General features: G+C 44.5%; 1 protein-coding gene across 1 annotated transcript; it reads left to right on the forward strand.

Annotated features, from left to right (window-relative positions):
* The first annotated feature begins 6307 nt into the window (after window positions 1-6307).
* LOC126263668 (piggyBac transposable element-derived protein 4-like) lies at window positions 6308-8832 on the forward strand. The gene is made up of 2 exons (XM_049960776.1): window positions 6308-6527; window positions 6700-8832. Exon 2 carries the CDS (start codon window positions 6713-6715, stop codon window positions 8498-8500), a length of 1788 nt encoding a protein of 595 aa, XP_049816733.1. The 5' UTR covers window positions 6308-6527; window positions 6700-6712; the 3' UTR covers window positions 8501-8832.
* The last annotated feature ends 16237 nt before the right edge of the window (window positions 8833-25069 follow it).

Consider the following 25069-nt stretch of genomic DNA (forward strand, 5'->3'; position numbering starts at 1 on the left):
GAAAAAAGGCAGACGATAAACGGGTATTCATTGGACAAATATATTATACTAGAACTGACATGTGATTACATTTTCACGCAATTTGGGTGCTTAGATCCTGAGAAATCAGTACCCAGAACAACCACCTCTGCCCGTAATGACGGCCTTGATACGCCTGGGCATTGAGTCAAACAGAGCTTGGATGGCGTGTACAGGTACAGCTGCCCATGCAGCTTCAACACGATACCACAGTTCATCAAGAGTAGTGACTGGCGTATTGTGACGAGCCAGTTACTCGGCCACCATTGACCAGACGTTTTCAATTGGTGAGAGATCTGGAGAATGTGCTGGCCAGGGCAGCAGTCGAACATTTTCTTTATCCAGAAAGGCCCGTACAGGACCTGCAACATGCGGTCGTGCATTATCCTGCAGAAATGTTGGGTTTCGCAGGATCGAATGAAGGGTAGAGCCACGGGTCTTAACACATCTGGAATCAAACGTCCACTGTTCAAAGTGCCGTCAGTGCGAACAAGAGGTGCCCGAGACGTGTAACCAATGGCACCCCATACCATCACGCCGGGTGGTACGCCAGTATGATTTCCGAAATGTAATGTCCCATGCGTCTAGCTCCAAGCACCATTCCGCGTTCAACGTGTGCTAATTCTCGTCGTGCGGTCATAATGGCGTCGGAAATCTTTTCACATGAATCACCTGCGTATACATGTCAGCTCCGCCTTTTATACACTACTGGCCATTAAAATTGCTACACTACGAAGATGCCGTGCTACAGACGCGAAATTTAACAGACAGTAGGAAGATGCTGTGATATGCAAATTATTAGCTTTTCAGAGTATTCACACAAGGTTGGCGCCAGTGGCGACACCTACAACGTGCTGACATGTGGAAAGTTTCCAACCGATTTCTCATACACAAACAGCAGTTGACCGGCGTTGCCTGGTGAAAAGTTGTTGTGATGCCTCGTGTAAGGAGGAGAAATGCGCACCATCACGTTTCCGACTTTGATGAAGGTCGGATTGTAGCCTATCGCGCTTGCGGTTTATCGTATCGCGACATTGCTGCCCGCGTTGGTCGAGATCCACTGACTGTTAGCAGAATATGGAACCGGTGCGTTCAGGAGGGTAATACGGAACGCCCTGCTGGATCCCAACGGCCTCGTATCACTAGCAGTCGAGATGACAGGCATCTTATCCGCATGGCTGTAACGGATCGTGCAGCCACGTCTCGATCCCCGAGTCAACAGATGGGGACGTTTGCAAGACAAGAACCATCTGCACGAACAGTTCGACGACGTTTGCAACAGCATGGACTAGCAGCTGGGAGACCATGGCTGCAGGTACCCTTGACGCTGCATCACAGACAGGAGCGCCGGCCGCTGTGGCCGTGCGGTTCTAGGCGCTTCAGTCTGGAACCGTGTGGCCGCTACGGCCGCAGGTTCGAATCCTGCCTCGGGCATGGGTGTGTGTGATGTCCTTAGGTTAGTTAGGTTTAAGTAGTTCTAAGTTCTAGGGGACTGATGACCACAGATGTTAAATCCCATAGTGCTCAGAGCCATTTGAACCATTTGAACAGACAGGAGCGCCTGCGACGGTGTACTCAACGACGAACCTGGGTGCACGAATGGCAAAACGTCACTTTTTCGGATGAATCCAGGTTCTGTTTACAGCATCATGATGGTCGCATCCGTGTTTGGCGACATCGCGGTGAACGCACATTGGAAGCGGGTATTCGTCATTTCATTTCAGATGTTTAACGACCCGTGGCTCTACCCTTCATTCGATCCCTGCGAAACCCTACATTTCAGCATGCTAATGCACGACCGCATTTTGCAGGTCCTGTACGGGCCTTTCTGGATACAGAAAATGTTCGACTGCTGCCCTGGCCAGCACATTCTCAGCATCTCTCACCAGCTGGTAAATGATGGCCGAGCAACTGGCCCGTCACAATACGCCAGTCTCTACTCTTGATGATCTGTGGTATCGTGTTGAAGCTGCATGGGCAGCTGTACCTGTACACGCCATCCAAGCTCTGTTTGACTCAATGCCCAGGCGTATCAAGGCCGTTATTATGGCCAGAGGTTGTTGTTCTGGGTACTGATTCCTCAGGATCTATGCAGCCAAATTGCGCGAAAATGTAATCACGTCAGTTCTAGTATAATATATTTGTCCAATGAATACCCGTTTATCATCTGCATTTCTACTTGGTATAGCAATTTTAATGGCCAGTAGTGTACATTGTGTACGTGATACTACAGCCATTTGTATGTGTACATATCGCTATCCTACGACTTTTACCACCTCAGTATACAACTGGCCCTGCTCCGTACTTGAGGGCACCGCGAATACGTAGCTCGGGTTGCCGTCCACGTCAGAGATTATGCTCTGTCAATATGAACGTCTGAATCGGAACATGAATTGCCGCCATGTTTGGGTACACGGACAGATAACAAACAGTTCCCCGATTATAAGAGTTATGAGGAGTTTTCAGTATCGTAAGGCATAGCAGGAAATCTCTGCTAAATTTCGCCCTTCGGCAATCTCCCATCTCTTTGCGACCTGGCTGAATAGAACCGTGTTCTGCAGCCTACTGATATCTCATAGAGGCATACGTAAATAAATGAAAAACAAACTCGCCCTGACAATGGCTAGAATGTTTTCCGCTGAAATATCGGAAAGGAAGTTACGGTGCCCCAGGTGCACCTCCCAAAAGTAGTATAATAGTCTATCCGCCGAGAACCTACTGCTGATAGTACTGTAACAACGCTCATTTTTAGCTTTACTCGCCACTTTTCTGCCCTCGCGTTCTGTGTGTGCGCGGGCTTTGAAAAAGGTACAGCTCTGAATTGGCCCTTTCGTCGCACTGAGTAAAGAGTTATTTCTGGTGCGCTGCACGGTGGTATGAAAAGTATCTGTGTGGAAATCTGGGGCTTGTTTTTCGTTTCGTAGTGCCGGTGCAGCGCACAGAGCAACTGGCCAGTGCGCCTGCAAACTTTCTGACGTTTCTGAAAGATAAACAGTTACTTCTCAAAGCTCACTACGCTCGAATGAAATTGCCGCGTATGAATTCCAGCTCGTATTTCCGAGGGAGGTAGGCTGCTTCCTCCGTAAGCACCGTTCTTTTAAAAAATCCGCAACATATAATCGTGTATTTACATTATATCCGGTATAATTGTCTGATTTAAGCATTGTTTTCCAATCTACGTCTATACTCTGGAAACCAGTGTTAAATGCATGGCAGGACAACCATTATTCCCGTTACATTCACCTATTGATTGCGGGAAGAATGATCGTTTAAACACCTCTGTCCTCGTTATTGTACGAGTGCGAGACATAGGGGGTTATACGAGGATGGTTTGACAAGTCTGATAAATTTCCGTGAAAGAATGGAACATTTTTTGCGGCTTCGCGATTGGTAAACTTGACTATTTCAAGGCTCGTACAAAGAATTTCAGTAACGTACAACGTACAGTTTATTGTTGACAGTCATCTGACTTAATCATTGTGTAGACTGCGATTCAAAAGGGAGAAAACCGAGTTTTTTGCTGTTATTAAACGTTTTCATTTGGAGGGTTGAACTGCTGCAAAAATCTAGACAGATTTCGATGAATTTCACACAGACTCTGCGCCGCTGAAGACTGTTTACTTTCGGACCAGTTAATTTAAACGCGGCCGGACAAGCTTCGCAGACGAAGCGTGCGTCAGCTGTCAGTTGGAGGTCACCACAAACGAAACCACTGACAAAATCCATGACATAAGAATACAAAACGGCTGAAAAACGTTCATGAGATCGCTGAGGCTGTAGGCATCTCAAGTGAGCGAGTGCATAGTATCGTGCATGGAGAATTGGCTGCAGAGAACCTGTGTGTGCGAGGTGGATGCTGCGATTGCACACAAGTATTGGAACAGCCTGTGCACCAGTCCAAAGTACCGTTATCCAAGATGGCGCGATGACGTCATCCAGGATGTTGGCTGTGGCGTCAATCAAGATGGCGGATTTTGGCGGGAAGTTTGAATTTTGGCGGGAAAGTGCCACGCCCTCCTCCCCCTTAAAAATGACGCGAAGTTCAAATTCCACCACGATGATACCTCACACAACGGTTATCTCTACTAAGCAAAGAAAATGGCGGGGAAAAAGTAATTGTCTTTATTGTTTAACCAATTACAAGCACACGTGTTCTTCACTGGGTCTGGACTCCAACTGGCTTAGTTCACACCGGTGCCACCAGAGAGCGCTCTCCGGACGTCAGGTGATGACGCAAGTACCGTTATTCAAGATGGCTGCACCCAGTCTGTTCACTGCGAGCTCCAGAGCCCAACTGCTAATAGTTCATATCGTGGGCAACAGAGGGCGCTGCCGTGAAGTCAGGTGATAACACAAGATCGTCTGCTCTCTCGCGCAACGCGTTATAACCGGACACGCACCGCGTTAGCGGCCGCTTACTACACAGCCTCAAAAGCCCGCACCTTTATACTAGCTTTTTATATGTCCCAGCTTGTATACTCGGAAATTCCTACTCTAACAGAACCTCCTTACGGAAATAACATCGAATTCACTCATCCCAGCGCTCCTTAACTTCTTTCCTCTCCAGATTTCAACATACGCAAACGTTCCCTCCTCTATGTACAGACCCCTATATCCCAGCACAAACGATGGAGCATTCTTATTTGCTCTTGTCAAATTTGCATGCCCAATTACTTACGCAGTCGGTATCGAAGCACGATCCACCTATTCTTTCTGGTGCTTTCAGCCGTTGTATTACACAGAACGCTAAATTGCATTCACAGTTAAACCCGAAAAACTGTCTCCCCATTATCAAATACATACCAGCCTCACAAGAATATTGCAGGCCAGGAACATATTTACCACTTTATCTACAAATGAATATTACTATTCCTGCTACAGTCTGACACCAATCAATGTACACGTAATCTCTCCTCTTGACGACTGTACTTGAAGATATGCTGCATTCAGCACTGTATTACACGTTTTTGTAAGTTATTTACCCTTTTCACAATTAAAGGTTACCTTTGTATAAATAATTTATAAACTCCTTGTAATTTAACGACCGAGTGCCCAGATTATGCTGGTGAAGGTGCACGAAGCGACAAACTATAGGTACGTATGGAGTCTTCACTTGATGTATTCGTTGTTTTCTTTAATTTTTAATTTTGTGGCATGCTAATATCATATAATATTTTTTCTGTAAAACTGATAAAAGTGTCAAATTTTGGAAAGTCATGTAAAGGCCATTTTACAGTTTAGTTACCTATGCGGATAGAAGTCCACGTTCTAGTTTTTTTTTTTTCCTATGCTTGGGATGTATTTCGTTACGAAAATTGATTCTGCCCTCACTGATGTAAAAACCAGTCTGTTCATAATGGATGTCTTCGCTGATGCCGTAGAAACGTGAAAATAATTCCTTGTAGAACACAAAAATTTGGCGTTCCTCCTCCCAGACACGTCCTCCGGACGAGGTCCTCATTAGTAATCTCCGTATGGGCCACAGCCCGATGATGCATGGCTTCTTGCTCCATCGAATGACCCTCCGATATGTGGTGCTTGTGGCGTACAAATTACTGCGCGCCACATTTTATTAGATTGGGTTTTATTTTCAGACCATAGGGCAGCGGCAGATCTGCCCTCTATTTCAAGTGACGAACGAATGTTGTTAGAGTTTTAAGATTCGTGGTGTGTCCAACTTGTTTCCTTAAATTTATGAAGACTTTCTTAAAATATTAGCAGGTTGACTAACTCACCCATGTGTTTTCTTAAGTGGCCAGTCAGTGGCTCACCCATGTGCTTTAAGTGGCCAGTTAGTCACATTTCTCTGTTCTGTTATTTTAGCACTTCTGATGTTTTCTTTATATTTTAATCCAAGGTTTAGCATCTTTAATTCTTTTTTCGTTAGCTAACGACGTGTGATACGGAATGATTGTGTGCGTCAACACGTGTGAGGTGGAAGTTAAGAGAGTGTAATTTTGTAGATGTACTTCTCACGCTGTGACAATATTTGTAGCCCTTTCGTTTCTTTCAGTATTTGTAGTAGTTCTATGACCGATGCAGTGGTAGGAGGCAGTATACCGATCGCTTATAAAGCAATAACAAAAATAATTTTGGAACGTGTTGCCTTGCCACCTTGTCGCGTTGCTATGCTGCGCAGCGCAGCTGCTGGAGCTACGTAGTAGCCAGACTCGCCGCATGGTGGCAGCTCGGGCTGGAGTTGCTGGCTGTGGCTTCGTAGTTCGCACTGCAGCCGCCAGATAGGGCGAGCGGTTGCTGCGCTGCGACGTTTCCGTTGACAGATATTAACCCTCCGTCGGGCGCAACCGGCCTGACAGGCACAGCTGTCATATTTGTGTTCCCCCCTCCCCAGTTACGTGGCGTAGGACTTCCCCGACGTCAGTACCTTCCTACCTCCTGGTGCTGTATACAACCCGTGTTATTAGAGTTCGCGCGACCTTGGTGAAGAGCAGCTGTGACGATTTTGGCCTCTCAGGCTCATTGCGCCCGATTACGTCCCATTTGCGGAGGTACGTATTTTTTGTTCTTTTTCACCTGAGTGGTAGTTTTCCTCATTTGTGGTATGAGTAATGTCAATTTTGTCAATAATTTGTGAAAATATGTAATATTTTGAGCTCGGCCTGTCAGGCACATTGCGCCTGAACACGTAATTATCGTGGTGTTCTATGTTTTACATTTCAGATTCTCCATAAATATGGCGCGGAATTACTTTGATTTGTCTAACCCACGTCATCTCGAAGAGATACACGAGTTATTGATGTGCGCTGACGAGGAAGATCCCATGCTGACTGAGAATCTGGGGGACGAGAGCGATATTGATTCCCAGGATGAGGTGGAAGAGCGCGAAGATGACTCTGCAACCGAGCAAGATGATGATAATACTGATGAAGATGAAGAAGGAAAGCACAAAAACACAAGGAACGTTTATGTAGGAAGAGATAATACGACCATGTGGAACAAAAAACCACCTAAAAAAAGGCGTCGTCTGGCACCTCACAACATCGTTACTCGCCTTCCTGGAGTAATAGGACATGCAAAGAATGCAAAAACTGCTGTAGAATGTTGGAATGCTCTATTCACTGAGGACATTCTTGATGCGATCGTCAGATACACGAATCAGTACATCGACACTGTCCAGGAACATTTCTCAAGAGCCAGAGACATCAGTCACACAGATGTAACAGAAATAAGGGCGTTTATTGGCTTGCTGTATCTTGCTGGAGCTTACAGAGGAAATCGACAAAGTCTGGAGGAACTTTGGGGTACAGAAGGTGATGGTGTTGAAAAATTCAGCCTAGTGATGAGCCTCAAGCGGTTTAAAAACCTGATACGTTGTCTTCGTTTTGATGACAGAACTACCAGAAGCCAACGGAAAGAACTTGACCGACTAGCTCCGATTCGTGAAGTTTTCGAAAAGTTTGTTGAAAATTGCCAAAAGAGCTATTGCGCTGGGGAAAACGTCACAATAGACGAAATGCTTCCAGGTTTTCGTGGTAGGTGCGTTTTTCGCCAGTACATACCATCAAAACCAAACAAATATGGAATAAAACATTTCGCTCTTGTTGATGCTAAGATGATATACACACTCAACATGGAAGTCTATGTTGGACAACAGCCTGCAGGTCCTTTCTGTGTCAGCAACAAGCCAAGTGAAGTTGTCAAGAGGTTGGCTAAACCTGTGTTTGGATCCGGTCGCAATATTACTACTGATAATTGGTTTACTGATTTTGACCTCATTGATTATTTGAAAACAAAGAAGCTGTCACTAGTTGGAACTGTCAGAAAAAATAAAAGGCAAATACCTTCAGATTTTGTTGATGTGAAACGAAGGGAACAACACAGCAGTTTGTTTGGTTTTAATGATGGGAAAGTTTTGGTTTCCTATGTACCACGGCTGAACAAAAATGTTATTCTTGTGTCTTCGCTGCATAATGATGATGCCATTGATCCGGAATCTGGAGACAAACATAAACCAGAGATAGTCTCTTTCTACAATTCGACAAAAGGCGGGGTTGATACTGCAGATCAAATGTGTGCAAGTTATAGTGTGAGCCGAAACACAAAGCGCTGGCCAATGGTAATTTTCTACACAATGTTGAATGTGGGTGGTATCAACTCTCAGGTTATTTACCTTGGAAATCAACTGGAAAAAATGCGTAGGAGAGTGTACTTGAAGTCTCTGGCACATCAACTTGTTCTTGGAGAACTACACAGAAGAAGTATGAAGACGATTGGAATCCCCTCCAGCTTGCAAAGCCGTCTCAAGAGATTTATTCCCACCGAAGGCAGAGAGGAATCACCACCTACTTCACATCCAAAAAGACGTAGATGCATCACCTGTACTGCAGAAACTGGTCGCAGAAGGATGTCAAATTATGAATGTAAGAAATGCCAAAGTGCGATCTGCCTGCCACACGCGAATATGGTCTGTCAACTTTGTTTCTCTGAGCGCGAGTGTGTTGCTCCTAGTAATTCTGAATGAGTGTGAAAGACAGCAAAACAGGAAGAGAGACTCAAAAGTGGAGCTTGTCAGTTAAATTCGCTGTTTAATATAATTTATGTGCTAGAAACTGTAACTGTCTGGTAATGTTTCCTAAATTAGTGTTCTTTGTATTTTGTTGCTTTTATAATAAATAAATGGTTTTTTGGCATCCAAATTTATATGTTCTGTTTGTACACATTCCAGTGAACGTGGCTAATTATGTTTACAGGACAAAAGTAGAAAAGATGAAATAATAGCGGCTCTCAAAATCTGTGCCTGTCAGGCTCATTGCGCCCGACCTCGGTCGTCATAATATTGCGCCTGACGGAGGGTTAAAGGCACAATTAAAATGAAACTGTGTAGGTCAATAAATAACTGAGCGGCCTGTAAGTTGTAACGTTTTCAGGAAACGACTCGTGAAATATATGTATGCCGATGCCGATGCAGTCGAATGTATTGTTTGCTTTCGATTTCAGTTTTAAAAGGTATTTTCTTTGCTGCTGTATATGAATTGCTTGTTTTTATTAGCGGTATTGCGAAAACGCAGCATCGCTTTAGACATATTGTAACATTTTGTGAAGCTGAGCGTTCTGTGTCACCGAAAAATAGCATTGGGGACCTCTGTATTCCAGTTGTGCCCTCGCATTCCCGTGAATTACCTTCAGTGCAAAACAATTATAGTAATCACTCATTTTTCTCTTTCGGCGCCAGTGCTATAGACTCCGTAACAAATAACGCATATAAATGAAACCTGTATCCATTTCTGAAGATGTCAACTCTCTGAGAATATTTAGGTGCTGTTCGAGTATAGGATATTCTAAATCTGCATTGTATCGCGGACGCCATTGTGTGGTGTGTGGACTTCAAAGACCTTGTAAAAAATAACTAGACTCACTGATGGCGCTGCAGTCGCGGGATAATTTGAGTCTTCGGCTGGACGCCATTATAGTGGTTGTCTGATGTGTTGTGTAGTATCGTTGTTTATTAAGACCCTGACCCAACGTTGTACATTTGTTGGGGCGTACATACAGTATTTGTTACTCGTAATTCTACTGTCTGTACGTTCCAATCAAAAGAAGTACAATGGTGAAGAGTTGTGCAGCGATTAATTGTACAAATAAATTCGAGAAAGGAACGAATATTACATTTCACAGATATGTGAATATTTTAAGTTGTTTTGTATGTCAGTGCACTTGCTTAATAAATGTTTTTATAACACGGTATTAGCATAATGTCTGTGCATCTATTTGCAGGTATCCTTTCTCAAAACCACAGCTGTTACAAAAATGGTTACACGCTGTCAGGAGGCAAGATTTCCGACCGAAAGAATACCATTTTATATGTTCTGATCATTTTGAAGAAAGTTGGCTGATCGGTAGTGTTTTCATGGTCTAGATTAGGTTGAAACTTGATAATTTGGTTGTGAGTTGCCAAAGAACTATGCCATATATAACGCACTTCTCGTCATAAAATCTAAAGCAAGGTAGAGTCAGAAAATATCTATTAATATAGTGGGCAAATCTGCGAGTATTTTGATGCATTTTGCGTACATGTATCGTAAATGAACTACGAAAACAGCTAGGGGTCCAGTACATAACTTTTAGCTACGGCAGATTCCATGTAGTACGTAAGATAAATTCATAAACAGTGACTAGTTGCTGTTTGTTCATAAATTAAGAAGTATATTGTAGTAACGTATTTAAATGAGGCATTATGTTTGTGACCTAACTCAAGGGAAGGCATTTTATGTATAAACATTCGAACTCCGCGCGTCAGTTTACCACTCTAATGGCCGCCGCCCAGCTATTCGATTTGTCCACTCTTCACAGTCGACCACTCGTGCGGTTGTGGGGGCCTGGTGGACTTACACGGTAAGTTTTCCGCCCTTCCTTTCCCATTCGTGCATGGCACTTACGGGGAAATACTATCGGACCACACCGCCCCATCTCCTCCATCCCGCCCGGGTTCCCGGGTGCGATTCCCGGCGGGGTCAGGGATTTTCTCTGCCTCGTGATGACTGGGTGTTGTGTGATGTCCTTAGGTTAGTTAGGTTTAAGTAGTTCTGAGTTCTAGGGGACTGATGACCACAGATGTTAAGTCCCATAGCGCTCAGAGCCATTTGAACCATTTGAACCTCCATCCCTCACCGTACATCTCTACCTACTACACCCCTACAAATTACTCTTTATTTTACTGTCGTGATCGGTTGCGATAAATGTGTTTTGGAACGCGGACGCACGGAATTTTGAGTGAGAAGTCTTTCTTGTAGTGTCTCCGATTGCAGCTTGTGGAACATCGCCGTCCCGCTTTCGTGTCGACCAAAAATCCCGAAACAAAACGCACAATTCTTATTAGAATAATCTCTGTCCCTTCTGGTAATTGGACTTGATTAGAGTCACGAACCGACGTACACTGATCATCCAAAACGTTTTGCCCACTGCCCACCACGACGTTGGATGCCGCCTTGTGGGGTTGCAGGCACGTGACGCGGGTTAACAGAATTATGTAGACGGAGGATCACCCTACTGAAGATATCTGCTGCAAATGGGGTAATCCATTGAGATACGTGACTGTGACAAAGCGCAGATTATTATTGCGCACAGCCTGTGAACGAGTATCTCGAAAAAGGCGAAGCTGGTCGAATGTTCGCGTGCTACTGTCGTGGGCATCTAAGGAAAAATGTAGAAGGACAATGAATCTACCATTAGGCGCTTAGAGGTTTGACTTCCACGACTCTCCACAGAACGTGGGGTTCGGAAGCTTCTCTGCTGTATAAAGTATGATAGATGGTGATTGTGGCACCTCTGCCGAAAGAGCATAATGCTGATGCACTCACAAGCGTTTCGATGCACACCTTCATCGTACATTGTTGAACACGGAGCTCTGTGGCAGACCACCCCCACTTGTTTAAATGTTCACCCAGTGACACTGGACCAAAGGGATTCGACCGTCCATCAATGCAAATGTGTCGGACCTTCGGGTGCATCACATTTTTGCTACACTTGGTCGATGTTCGTCTCCACAAACACCGTCATCGAGATGAACGGCGGCTCGAAACGTATAGTGAGCCACGGAAGCAGGCTGGTAGAAGCATTATTATGCTATGGAGGATATTTTCCTGCGCTTGCATGGGGACCTGTGGTAGTAATCGAAGACTCGCTGACAGCTGCGAACCACCAGCATCCCCTCATGCGTGATGTTTTCCCCGACGATGTCGTCTTTCAGAAGTATAATTGTCCGTGTCTTGGAGCCAGAACCGTCCTACAGTAGTTTGAGGACCATTATAGTGAACTCACGTTGATGTCTCGGGGACGAAATTCGCCTGATGTATGGAACCCGTCTTGATCGCTATCGGGCTCCATGACGGCGAATGCTAATCAGTGGCCCGTTATTTACGCGAATTACATGACCTGAGCGTAGGCATCTAATGCCACATACCTCAACGAACTGTCGGATCCCTGATTCGCAGGATCAGTGATGTATTTCGTTCCAAAGAAGCTATTAAGTAGGTAGCCATAATGTTTTGGTTCACTAGTGTGTGATCTATGCTGGTAAGCGACCATCACGGAACGCGGAACCCGATATCAGTTGCAGGCAGCCTATCTAACGGTTCGCAGGGACGACAAAAATTTGATCTTCATCAATTCGCGTGATTATTGACCGAATTTAAAAATTTAAAGTGCTGTCGTAATTCACTCATTGAGAGCTATAATCTTATGTTACGAGCTTAACACAATAAGCATTAAAGTCAGAAACTGTGTGTTTCTCTTGAGGTATCGCAACTGAATTTATTCATCCACTATTTGATATTGACAGCACTTTGTGATTTTCAACAAACTTTACACATAATTTCAAACCATTATGGATCTTTTTCTCGTTGACACAGCCATAAAGAGATGAAAGGAAAAAACGTTTATCACTTACTACTTTTTCGCTGTTCATGGAGTAAAAGTTTAGCGTCAGGCATGACGTTACAATTTGTTGCATCTTTACTATCTAATGGTGAAGGTTAGATGCCATTCTCTGCATCAAAAGCTTGTTATCGTCTTGAGTTCAGAAATTCGTCAAAACTTCGAACGACCTCGCTGCCCTTCACACAACTGTGTTGCCTGCGAACGCTGTCAGTATGCTTAATTCGTTATCTGCCACCACAATTGCACTTTTTATCGACAGAATCCGTTTCAAAGATCGCGATTCAGTGCTGTTTCTTGCTTTCATTCCAACAGTTTCCCGTAACAGGCAATGCAACAGCTACCTGCAACTGTCCGCCTAGCGCTCTCTTACTGGGTCTGCGATAGAAAGCATATCAAAGACATACATCGTTTATAAAATTATATTTGGGTGTCACATACAAATGTGCACTAGTATACTCCTTTCACCGTTAGGATGTCAAATAAGTTGGAATATCGGATGAGTTTCAGAACTTCCGCTTCACGGTTTGCACACAGCGGAGACAATGAGTTCTGACCTGTGTGTTCTACAGCAGCCCATGGCGCGGGCAGTATTTCGACTTCTCGTCTTCAGGTTGCCTTCTACGTAACGAAGGACGCCCTCTTCGAAGTTGAGTGTGCAGCGTGTCCATGGAGCACCAAAGTGAACCATACCAGCTGCAAACGTAGCTGTTGTAGTAGTCGGACTTAAATGGTATGTGACCTTATAATTACAACAGGAACTGATGACGGTGCCATCTTCTCGTTATGTGTGCGTACCGTGAAGCGGGAGTTTTGAAAGTGATCCAATCTTGAAACTTATTTTACCTTTCCGAACATGGGTTCCTTACCAAAACTTGATCTACTCAAAAGGGAAACAGCCCATCGCAGCCCCCTCAGATTTAGTGGTAAAATGGCCCGTTGGATAACCCGTCAAAAACTGAACACAGATCAAGCATGAAAACAGGAAGAAGGTGTACTGAATTGTGAAAAAGGAAGCAAAATGGAAACAATGAACTGTCGGAGCTCAAGAGGTGCAACATCGCGTGAATTGCAAGAATCACGGCGCAGTGGTTGTGTAGTCACGGTGATGGACTGCGAAGTGGGAGATTCGCGTTCAAATCTCTCTCGTGCCACTTTTTTTCAAAAAATTGTGAACTTTCCATCCGGTCATTGGCGTGTCTGTTCTGTTTCTGTAGTCTTGGCAATTTTCGTACCATACACCGGTTATAGAATATGAGTCATGTAGAACGAACATATTACCTTCGCAAGTAAATGCGATGAAGAGTGAGGACAGGCGAGATGCCGCATACATCTCTCACAGAAATGAAAACAACAAATAAACGAGTGCGGACTGTCTCACAACAAAGAAATTCAAGAGCCGAACCTTGCAACACGCAACGCAAGACTCACAACACGTGGTACTTGTGTAGGACAAATAGGAGGTACGCACATCTGAAAGTCCTTCCTTACACCTCGCTGTTGCAAACTTACTTTACAACACGACACAGACTTAAATAAAGCGAACAGACACGTCAATGAGCGGCCGGACAGTTCATAATCTTGCGAAAAATAATGTAGTGTACGAGAGAGATATGAACAAGTATCTCCTCCTTCGGAGTCCAACACCGTGACCACATAGCCACGACGCCGTGACTATTCAAATATGCTCGATGATACACGTCCTAAGCGTGGGCGGTTCAGTGTTCCCATTTTGCTTCTTTTTCCACAGTTCAGTATACCTTGTTCCTGTTTCCATGCTTGGTCACTGTTCAGTTTTTGATGGGGTATCCACTGGGCCATCTTACCACTAAATCTGTCAGAGAGGGGTGGGGGGGGGAGCGAGGGGGGGGGGGTGCTCGTTGGGGATTTTACCTTGCAACTCTCCTCTAGAGCCTATAACAGAAATTCTGAGACACCCTGTATGTGCCAGTGGAGACACAGTGCATGTGATGGTCTGTCCAAATCAGCGGGTAATTGTTGCGTGCAAATATTTACGGAATTATCATACGGGGTGAAATTCACTACAGTGATCATCATCATTTTCCGATCTTTTTAGTGCTCATTGTTCCATATACACTCCTGGAAATTGAAATAAGAACACCGTGAATTCATTGTCCCAGGAAGGGGAAACTTTATTGACACATTCCTGGGGTCAGATACATCACATGATCACACTGACAGAACCACAGGCACATAGACACAGGCAACAGAGCATGCACAATGTCGGCACTAGTACAGTGTATATCCACCTTTCGCAGCAATGCAGGCAGCTATTCTCCCATGGAGACGATCGTAGAGATGCTGGATGTAGTCCTGTGGAACGGCTTGCCATGCCATTTCCACCTGGCGCCTCAGTTGGACCAGCGTTCGTGCTGGACGTGCAGACCGCGTGAGACGACGCTTCATCCAGTCCCAAACATGCTCAATGGGGGACAGATCCGGAGATCTTGCTGGCCAGGGTAGTTGACTTACACCTTCTAGAGCACGTTGGGTGACACGGGATACATGCGGACGTGCATTGTCCTGTTGGAACAGCAAGTTCCCTTGCCGGTCTAGGAATGGTAGAACGATGGGTTCGATGACGGTTTGGATGTACCGTGCACTATTCAGTGTCCCCTCGACGATCACCAGTGGTGTACAGCCAGTGTAGGAGATCGCTCCCCACACCATGATGCCGGGTGTTGGCCCTGTGTGCCTCGGTCGTATGCAGTCCTGATTGTGGCGCTCACCTGCACGGCGCCAAACACGCATACGACCATCATTGGCACCAAGGCAGAAGCGACTCTCATCGCTGAAGACGACACGTCTCCATTCGTCCCTCCATTCACGCCTGTCGCGACACCACTGGAGGCGGGCTGCACGATGTTGGGGCGTGAGCGGAAGACGGCCTAACGGTGTGCGGGACCGTAGCCCAGCTTCATGGAGACGGTTGCGAATGGTCCTCGCCGATACCCCAGGAGCAACAGTGTCCCTAATTTGCTGGGAAGTGGCGGTGCGGTCCCCTACGGCACTGCGTAGGATCCTACGGTCTTGGCGTGCATCCGTGCGTCGCTGCGGTCCGGTCCTAGGTCGAAGGGCACGTGCACCTTCCGCCGACCACTGGCGACAACATCGATGTACTGTGGAGACCTCACGCCCCACGTGTTGAGCAATTCGGCGGTACGTCCACCCGGCCTCCCGCATGCCCACTATACGCCCTCGCTCAAAGTCCGTCAACTGCACATACGGTTCACGTCCACGCTGTCGCGGCATGCTACCAGTGTTAAAGACTGCGATGGAGCTCCGTATGCGACGGCAAACTGGCTGACACTGACGGCGGCGGTGCACAAATGCTGCGCAGCTAGCGCCATTCGACGGCCAACACCGCGGTTCCTGGTGTGTCCGCTGTGCCGTGCGTGTGATCATTGCTTGTACAGCCCTCTCGCAGTGTCCGGAGCAAGTATGGTGGGTCTGACACACCGGTGTCAATGTGTTCTTTTTTCCATTTCCAGGAGTGTATTTTAAACAGACAGCGTCTTCGAGAAGCTAGCATGGTATAGCGTAGCAGTAGACACAGTTATGAGAGATTATTACGTAGACTCCGTGTAACGCGAAACGTTAAGAAAGCGTCATTTCGGTTGAAATGTGTCATGTTTTGATGCCTATGCAGATTGTTTCTGAAATAATGACCATTAGACAGGGCGTCCCAGGAGAATGGTCGGTATTCAGGGATAGGACGAGAACGATCATTCGAGGCAACAGGGTCTGGTATACATGGCCTCTAAAATGCTTACCTTAAGAGCTATGCGCGCGTGATCGGTAGAAGAGGTGTGTTTCACAGTAACGAAGAAGAACAAGTGCTCATAGTTCTTAAGATAATCATCCTACAGCCTATGTTAACTGTACATTTTTCCTTCGAATGATCGTTGCTATCACGTTCCTGAATAGCGACCATTCCTCCTGCGACGCCGGCCGGAGTGGCAACGCGGTTCTAGGCGCTACAGTCTGGAACCGAGCGACCGCTACGGTCGCAGGTTCGAATCCTGCCTCGGGCATGGATGTGTGTGATGTCCTTAGGTTAGTTAGGTTTAAGTAGTTCTAAGTTCTAGGCGACTGATGACCTCAGAAGTTAAGTCGCGTAGTGCTCAGAGCCATTTGAACCTCCTGCGACACCCCATATGTAAGACTGCCATCAGCGCTACATGAAGTGCAACATTTGTATCGGTTTTCCGACAAAGAACTTGGTTTCCGGGTCACATTCACCCACCGTTGCCATGGCAGTTTTGCCTCCAAGATGTGATGGTGAATCCACCTTACGTCTATAATCGCGTAATGATGCCGGAAATCGGTTTTTTCATTAATTTTTACAGACACTATTTCGAAAGAAGGAAGAAAGATTGGGGTTTAACGTCCCGTCGACATCGAGGTCGTTAGAGACAGAGCACAAATTCGGATTGTTTCAAGGAGGGGGAAGGAAATCGGCGGTGTTCTTTCAAAGGAACCATCCTTCCTTGGTATTCCTGAGTGCGACCAACAAAGTCATGTGCTCTGGCACACTCAGCTTGCACGTATGCGCAACTTCATCGACGATCCCATTGCTAAAATGAGAGTAAATGTCTCAAAACTTTCACGAATCTTAATGCTACGGTCTGATATCACAGTACTGCGAATTTTAAGCACCACTTGTTCAGAGAAAATTTGGAAAAACCGAGCGTCAGAATGCGTCAAATCTTTGGTGCGACTATGAAGATACACATTTTTTCTAGTAATATACAATCTCTAAGCGATGATGCTGATTGCCCAGGTATGTACCTCAGTTTCTATATGGCACAGAACGAAACTGTTCTTTGAATTGAACTGTTTTGTCATGTCCTATAACTCAGTCTACGAAATGTGTGACTTGTACCATTTGCAGAAGCTGTGACTCGTTCTGACCATTGCAAGAATGACTCCTGTCAACAAGTACGTTGCTGAAAGAATAACGAATATTATGTGATATAACAGACTTTTTAGTCCATCTGCATATTACAGTCTGTTTTAGATTAGACGCCATGTAACTTTTAAGATCAAAACATGGGGCGTTGTGGCCATAACGCTCCGCTCTCCACTGCGATAGAAAGCGACTTTTGAGGTCTCTTCATCTCCGCGAACAGTTACGTCAGAGATCTGAAATTCACTAGCGGTGTAGATCTCTAGAGGGTCTCTATGCGTGACAAAAGGTTACTCTTAATTTTCTGTTGTTGGTGAACTTAAAGTTTATTGCTTAAGGAAACGAAATTATCCCGTCCAGGAAACCGTTTTAAGCTTATCCTGTAATACATAGAAAACTAGTAGCTCATTGAAACTGATAGGTAGGAGACAAGTAAATGGTAAGATGTCAGGGACAGTTTTAAACAGGATATTAGCAGGAAGTTTTATTAGCTTAGTCCCTTGCCAAATAAACATAGAATTTCTGTGAAAAACGTATCTCAAGCTTTAATCATAAAAGGATAAAAGGATATTTACTCAATTCAGTAATTGAACTATATACTCTATGTGAGATTGATAAATAACAAAAGACTTTTATTAACTGAATTAATTAATCAACTCTTACTTCAGGAAAATTAATGAGATAAACTTCTGGTTCCCTGATGTTGACATAACGAGTCCACTGGAGCATTTTGAATATTAATAACCATTACTTATGACACCAATAATGCAAAAATGTAACAGAGGGAAATAAACACCATTAAAAGGAAACATTTAGATCCTTAAATATAATAAGATATTTGTACCTAAACAGGGAAGATGCCAGTTCTATACTTTGAAACATTCAGGGCGGGAGTAGTCAGTCTGTTTTACCTGTCGCTCACTTTTTTTATGTCTGTTAGTAGCAAAATTTTCTAACCGCCCACCGGTTTCACGGTAATGGTGTTTTATACTTCATAAAATCTACAAAACACAAGTACAGCAAGTTTAAGCATATAATAATAATTATCTACCAAGTAGTTTGTGCGAAAATTTTACGTAAATCTAATGAATATGTTTTTAAAACTCCTGTGCCTACCGCCCATCGTGAGAGCTTGTGTTCGGCGGGGACGAGGCTGGCTACTACTGAAGTAAAGGTTACAGCACAATATAAACAACATTACTTTTGGTTAAGCGATGTAGAAACTGTTTTGGCACTCCCGAAATTATCACATAACTGAAGAAAAACAAACAATGATTGCAAAAAACCCAAATGGTTCAAATGGCTCTAAACACTATGGGACTTACCATCTGAGGTCATCTGTCCCCTAGACTGAGAACCACTTAAACCTAACTAACCCAAGGACATCACACAACAAACCCACCTGAGGTGATAAAGTAAACATTTAACAAGTATTCAGCCGTTATCATTCGACCCAGAGGAAATTATGGGTACCAAAACACGGAAGATCCAGTTCCATACCTAGAAACATAAAAGCAGAAGTAGTCAATCTGTTTTACCTACCGCTCACTTTTGTATCTCTGTTAGTAGTAAAATTCTGTAACCACCCAGCCGTTCCCCAGTAATGCCATTACAGTAAATAATATTGACAAACACGCAGATGTAATATTAACTGAGGCAAACAGCAGTAAGTGAACGTTCAGTGCCAGAGATCCGAGAGATAATTTTAGCATAAATTTCTCACCAAATAAGTTTCGTCTTTGATCGTCCTGGAATAGTGGTTTCATAGCCTCGATGTCGTGTGCCAAACTTCGGGAACGGTTCCACATCAACCACGGAAGTCGAAGGTGCAAAGTAGAACCTTCCGATTCGGCCACTCCATACAGTCATAATGGCCATTTAGCTACTCTAGCGTCCAACGCCTGTATGAATGGTCCGCAGCTCGTGGTCGTGCGGTAGCGTTCTCGCTTCCCGCGCCCGGGTTCCCGGGTTCGATTCCTGGCGGGGTCAGGGATTTTCTCTGCCTCGTGATGATTGTGTGTTGTGTGATGTCCTTAGGTTAGTTAGGTTTAAGTAGTTCTAAGTTCTAGGGGACTGATGACCATAGATGTTAAGTCCCATAGTGCTCAGAGCGATTTGAACCCGTATGAATGTCTCAACTAACTGTAAGTCAGCGGAGCTCTTGCTGCCCTCTGTGAGCGCGAAAGGTAAAAACCTCGCGAGTTAAGCTATGATGCAGTAAAATATACTATCGTTACAGCTCACTCGCACCGATCAGAAAAACTTTTGCTTTTTTCTTGATTACCAAAATATGTCGCTTTCAAAGTTTCGCATCGGATTGTCTGTGAGATGGATAAATATGGAAAACGGCTTCATTTAATTTGTAATAACTATGAAGTTTAGTCTTTGCCGCCTACGAAAGTCAAATAAAAATCCTTGCTGCATATATCCCAGAAATGCCTCTGAGCTTGTTAAAAATGTGTTTGTAATTTTAATTAGAGTTCAGAAAAGTTTCCTACTTGAGAACTGGCAGGTACAGAGCATTGCGCAGCAGAAGTGGCAACGCAGTGGAGCCGACAATGCGAGGGACAGCTGCCATTGGCGCATTGCTCGCACGAGCAGTCCAGCTTGCTCCCTGTCACCTGTACCTGGGTCAGAATAACAAAGTGATCGACAGTTGAGGGTGGCGGGGAGAGATGACGTCAGTTTGCCGTTACGCGCATTCCGCAATGTCGCTCCGGTAGCAGCAGCAGCTTTGATTACGATCATACGTTTCCCGTTAACGTGCAGTACTGCGTGCGCTTTGCAGGATCCTAAGCAATTTCACAGTTAGCTTCACACATTCCGTAAAAGGAAAACACCGCACTGAGTAACAAGGCATATAAGAACAGATCATGACATGACGTCACATAAAATAAGAACTGTCATCCGCAGCCGAATGATGAACCGGCAGATGAGGTAGCAGAGATTTATGAGAAGTGTCCTCTGAACAGAGGGCATGATCGAACATGAGCTCTGATTGGTTGTTGCTATGGTAGATGTTCTGTACGCAACTAGTTGTCAGTCACTCTGTTATTCTGATCCAAGTATATACCTCTTCAGAACAACAAATTGACTGGCTGCTATAGCAACAACCAACCAGAGAATGAGCCTGCTCTGCTTACTGTTGTCATTTCGCTCTGCTTCCTCTAAGATCTGTTACACTCAGTTGCGTACAAGAGTCGTTGCTGCTAACATGTAGCTCATGTGATTTGTTATTATCGTGTGACTTGGTTTCTCTGCGCTGATTTTCTTCATTCGACACAACTGATTGAAACTAGCAGCGAAAGTGCACGGAAGAGTGGCAAGCCTGTTACAGACTTGTAAGCAAACCAACTGCCGTGCGTTAAAGGGAAACGTGTGAGGAGTAGATCCCCGCAGTACCAGATCTGTGGTTCGGTAGTTTTGCTACAATACATAGATGACATAGTACATGCATGGTAGGATTACCCGTAGTATTGGTAGCGAAAGTAACACAAATGAATGTGTAAGGGAGGAATTGGGTCGATGACCTCTCTTTGTTTTGCACGTAATTAGAACCGCACATCATTCAGTCTTAGTCCATTGAGTATCTATGGCCTTATAGAATATAAATTGCGTTTATAAATAATAAAAGTTAGTTGAGCGCTTAACTTTTATGTAACCAAAGCGATTGTTTTTGATGCAGTACAGTTAACAAATGCGCCAACATAAAAATGTCTTTATAATTTTCGTAGTTGTTTTTCACACGATAGAACGTACTCCGTCATGATGAAAGGCAGGTGTTTCCTTTTGTTATTGATAAATGCGAAAGTTGTTTATGAGTAACAGACTCACGTCTTTTAAAAGCTTGAGCCGCGCGGGATTAACCGAGCGGTCTAGGGCGCTGCAGTCATGGGCCGTGTGGCTGGTCCCGGCGGAGGTTCGAGTCCTCCCTCGGGCATGGGTGTGTGTGTTTGTCGTTAGGATAATTTAGGTTAAGTAGTGTGTAAGCTTAGGGACTGATGACCTTAGCAGTTAAGTCTTATAAGATTTCACACACATTTGACTTTTTTTTTTTTTTAAAAAAAAAGCTTGATGTAGTATTGAAGCAGTGTTCGATATATTTTTATTTTGCGTTTTTTTAATTTTATTTTTTTAGGAAATTGCGTTTTATAACACTATATATCAAAACCGTATTCTGTTATCTTTACGACAACGTCCCGCTGTTTCTCGTTACAAATCTACAATTTTCGAATAAAACCTGAATTAAAATTTGACAGTTTCAAATTTTTCTAAAATACTGTTTATTTTCAAGTAACATACAGGAGGATAACTGTGTAGAACAAAAATGTTCCGTAGGTTATGCTGCCCTAACGTACAGCTAACCCGGCTACGATCTTAACTGACAAAAGCTACTAGGTAAACTGCCATAGCGTACGCGTACTTGCAGTAGACTTCGGTATTTTTACAACTCTAGTGAGGAGATATAGTGAATGGCACAGCCGCGGGTGTTGCATTCACGTCGTGCGTGTTAGTAATGCAGAAAGGCATCATCGCCCCCTTTCCGTGGATAACTGTGGAATCACTTCGTTATTCCAAGCCACGTATATCATAAACGTCCAGAACTATAAAGTTTGCTGTGTGAATATAGTTTATTTCTACAAGATAAAGAACGCTAGAAACATGAGCGCGGTTGCTTAGACAAAATTTTGGTCAAGTTTTAGAACGTGCAGCATGCCGGGTTTCGTTAACCCTCGTGCCTGCCGCCAGAGGTCAGCGCGTGGCTGTGACGTTCGATAAACCTGCCACAGTATCCTGACAACGAGATGGGAAACCGTTAATTGCGAGTTTCGTTTCATCCTGATATTGTATCGCATTTTTGTTCTGACGAAAAGCGAGGATCATTCGTGGGCTGCGCGCGAAATTTTTAGCGCAAGCGTACAAAGGCAAAATGGGTAGCATAGCGTTTGATAATTAGTGCGTTTATATCTGATTAAGGTAGCAAATGCCAAATATTATTTGTTAATTATATTATGTAGCATCTATTGACGGCATTTTTTGACGTAATTTTTTTCTGTTTCAGGTAAGTGCCTTCACCAACGGACAGCCATCGAGCGGTGAGTTTTACAGTTAACTAATGACGCAAATTGCTCTGTTTATTTTTTTGGAGTTTGTAATGAAGCAGCGTTTAAACACAGACTGCAGCGAGTGATTTTTTCCCCTACATTGTACCCATTATCGCATGACATTCCCGCTTGAGCCTCGAGTTCGTGTTGGTAACAAACTGTGAACAGTACCGTTATATTGCAAAACTGAAGTACGGTTCTAGTATCTGTCTATTGTACGAAAGTTTTCGGTAAAGCAAAAATACAAAGCAAAGAAAATACTTGTGTTAGCGGTGTCTCCTTCATTATGTATGTTTTGCTTACCTGCGTCAAGTTTAGGACAGAGGAAAAACCTTTGCGTCCAAGTTACATAGACTGTAGAGCATTGGTTCCCAACCTTGGGGTAATTTCCCCCTGAAGGGTAAAACTATTTTTTCTGAGGAGTAAAAACAAAAAGGCTTAATTGTTTTGATCACGAAACAAAATTATTTTTTACTGTTTTCGCAATTTCATTACACTTCAAAACTAATTACATAAGTGACGAATAATTATATTTTATTTTTAAAATAGTAGCATGCCACGTGACTCACTATGGTTGAGGTTACAGCTTGTGAAACGAATCTGAGAACATGTTCCTCACATCTTCGTTGATCCATTATGGACCATGGGACAACAGCTGGCATGTATTTCTTGATGCAATAATTTACCGACAGCCGTATGTATTGTAGAACTTTATTTTATGAACTTCTTATGTGCTACCAGTTTCGGTATTACATTGATGCCATCTTCAGGCCCCACACGTCATAGTCGTAAAATCGCTATGCACGGAAGGAGCCATATAACTGGATCCGTGAATCAAATCGTTATGCAACAGCTCTTGGTGGCCAGGTGACACAGCGTTTATGTCGCCTGGCCACAAAGAGCTGCTGCATACATTTAAACTGTTTTCAACAGCAATACAAGAACAAACAGGTATGTCGAATCGTGAAAACAAAGGTATTCCAAGTGAACGAACTGCGAACAAAACGTTGCCAAGGTCCTCGAAGCGTCACAGATGATTCTCTACAATCACTCTGTCGCTAGCACGCACACCGTTCGTTCAAATCTTCATCTGTAATATTACTCGCGCGTTCCGTTGCTAAATAAAAATTGAATATACCACTACTAGGATCGTTGGGTACGGTACCTGCAATAAAGTACTCGTGTGAGTAAAAGTATCGAGTAAAAATGTACTCGATGCCAGGAAGTATCGCTACTTTTCCGTGTCCCTATCCACCACCACCTCCGCGTCATGAACAAAAGCTCCCTCATGCCTGCAAGCACTTTCTTGAAGTACTACGAATTCGTCTAATAGATGTCTGCATTCATCGGAATCCTGATACACCGTATTTTACGGGGTGTTTTACAATTTCTTCCAGGGGTTGTCGCCGCGGCTCAAGAGATAAAGTTCTGATAAAGAACACATGTTGGGAAATGCACTCTTTGGAAATAAAATAAATCAGGAGATAGGACCATTTTCAAATACCCCACTTCACAGTACCCACATAAACTGAGACGAGGTCGTCCTCGTCAGTCGCTTGTCGTAATGTCCCCTCTATTTACAATCACTGTTTCAGCCTTCCACTCATTTGTCACTCAGCCTAACCCGACGAAGAGTACTCCAAACGTTTGCCACGTCATGGGCGTGGTCCACGAGAGCGTCTATCGTGCTCTACATGACCAGCAACTTAACTCGTGCCGTCGACGGAACGAGCTACATTGACTCCGGCAGATCTTCTAATATGTGCCAATTTCTGCACGCGTGATTTCTACATAATTGTGTCGTCATTCCCGAATTCCCCCACTCTTTTTACAGACGTAGCGTACTTCAGCAGAGAGGCTGTTCTGAACTGTCGAAACAGACATGCTACCCATTCACTTGGCTTTCAGCAACAGTTTGAGATCAGTGTATGGGCTGATATCATTGAAGCCGTCTTTTTGGGCGGTACGTTCCTCCATATCACTTAAAGGTTCCCAGATAGTTGACTTTTCTCAAGTGGTCCTGGTGAGATTATTGGAATATTTGCCACTGTCAGTCCGTTAGCAAATATAGTCCCAAAATGATGGCGCACCCACGAATTGCCGCGCGTTGTAGTCGTGCGGTCTGAGGCGTCTTGTCACGGTTCGCTCGGCTCTCCCAGTCGGAGATTCGAGTCCTCCCTCGGGCATGGGTGTGTGTGTTGTCCTTAGCGTAAGTTAGTTTAAGTTACATTACTTAGCGCCTAAGCCTAGGGACCGATAACCTCAGTAGTTTGGTCCCATAGTCCTTACCACAACTTTCCCAGTTTTCCACGAATTATGCACGTGGCACTGCGAACATCTCAACCAAATATATGATGGAAGGTGGAGATGGACGAACGCTATGGCTACGGCGGTCACCAAATGTACGCGTAACTCCTTTCGACCTTTTCTTGTGGACCATTTGAAAGCCGGCCGGAGTGGCCGTGCGGTTCTAGGCGCTACAGTCTAGAGCCGAGCGACCGCTACGGTCGCAGATTCGAATCCAGCCTCGGGCATGGATTTGTGTGATGTCCTTAGGTTATTTAGGTTTAATTAGTTCTAATTTCTAGGCGACTGATGACCTCAGAAGTCGCATAGTGCTCAG

Source organism: Schistocerca nitens, chromosome 6 (assembly GCF_023898315.1).
Source record: "Schistocerca nitens isolate TAMUIC-IGC-003100 chromosome 6, iqSchNite1.1, whole genome shotgun sequence".
NCBI classification, from domain to species: Eukaryota; Metazoa; Arthropoda; class Insecta; order Orthoptera; family Acrididae; genus Schistocerca; species Schistocerca nitens.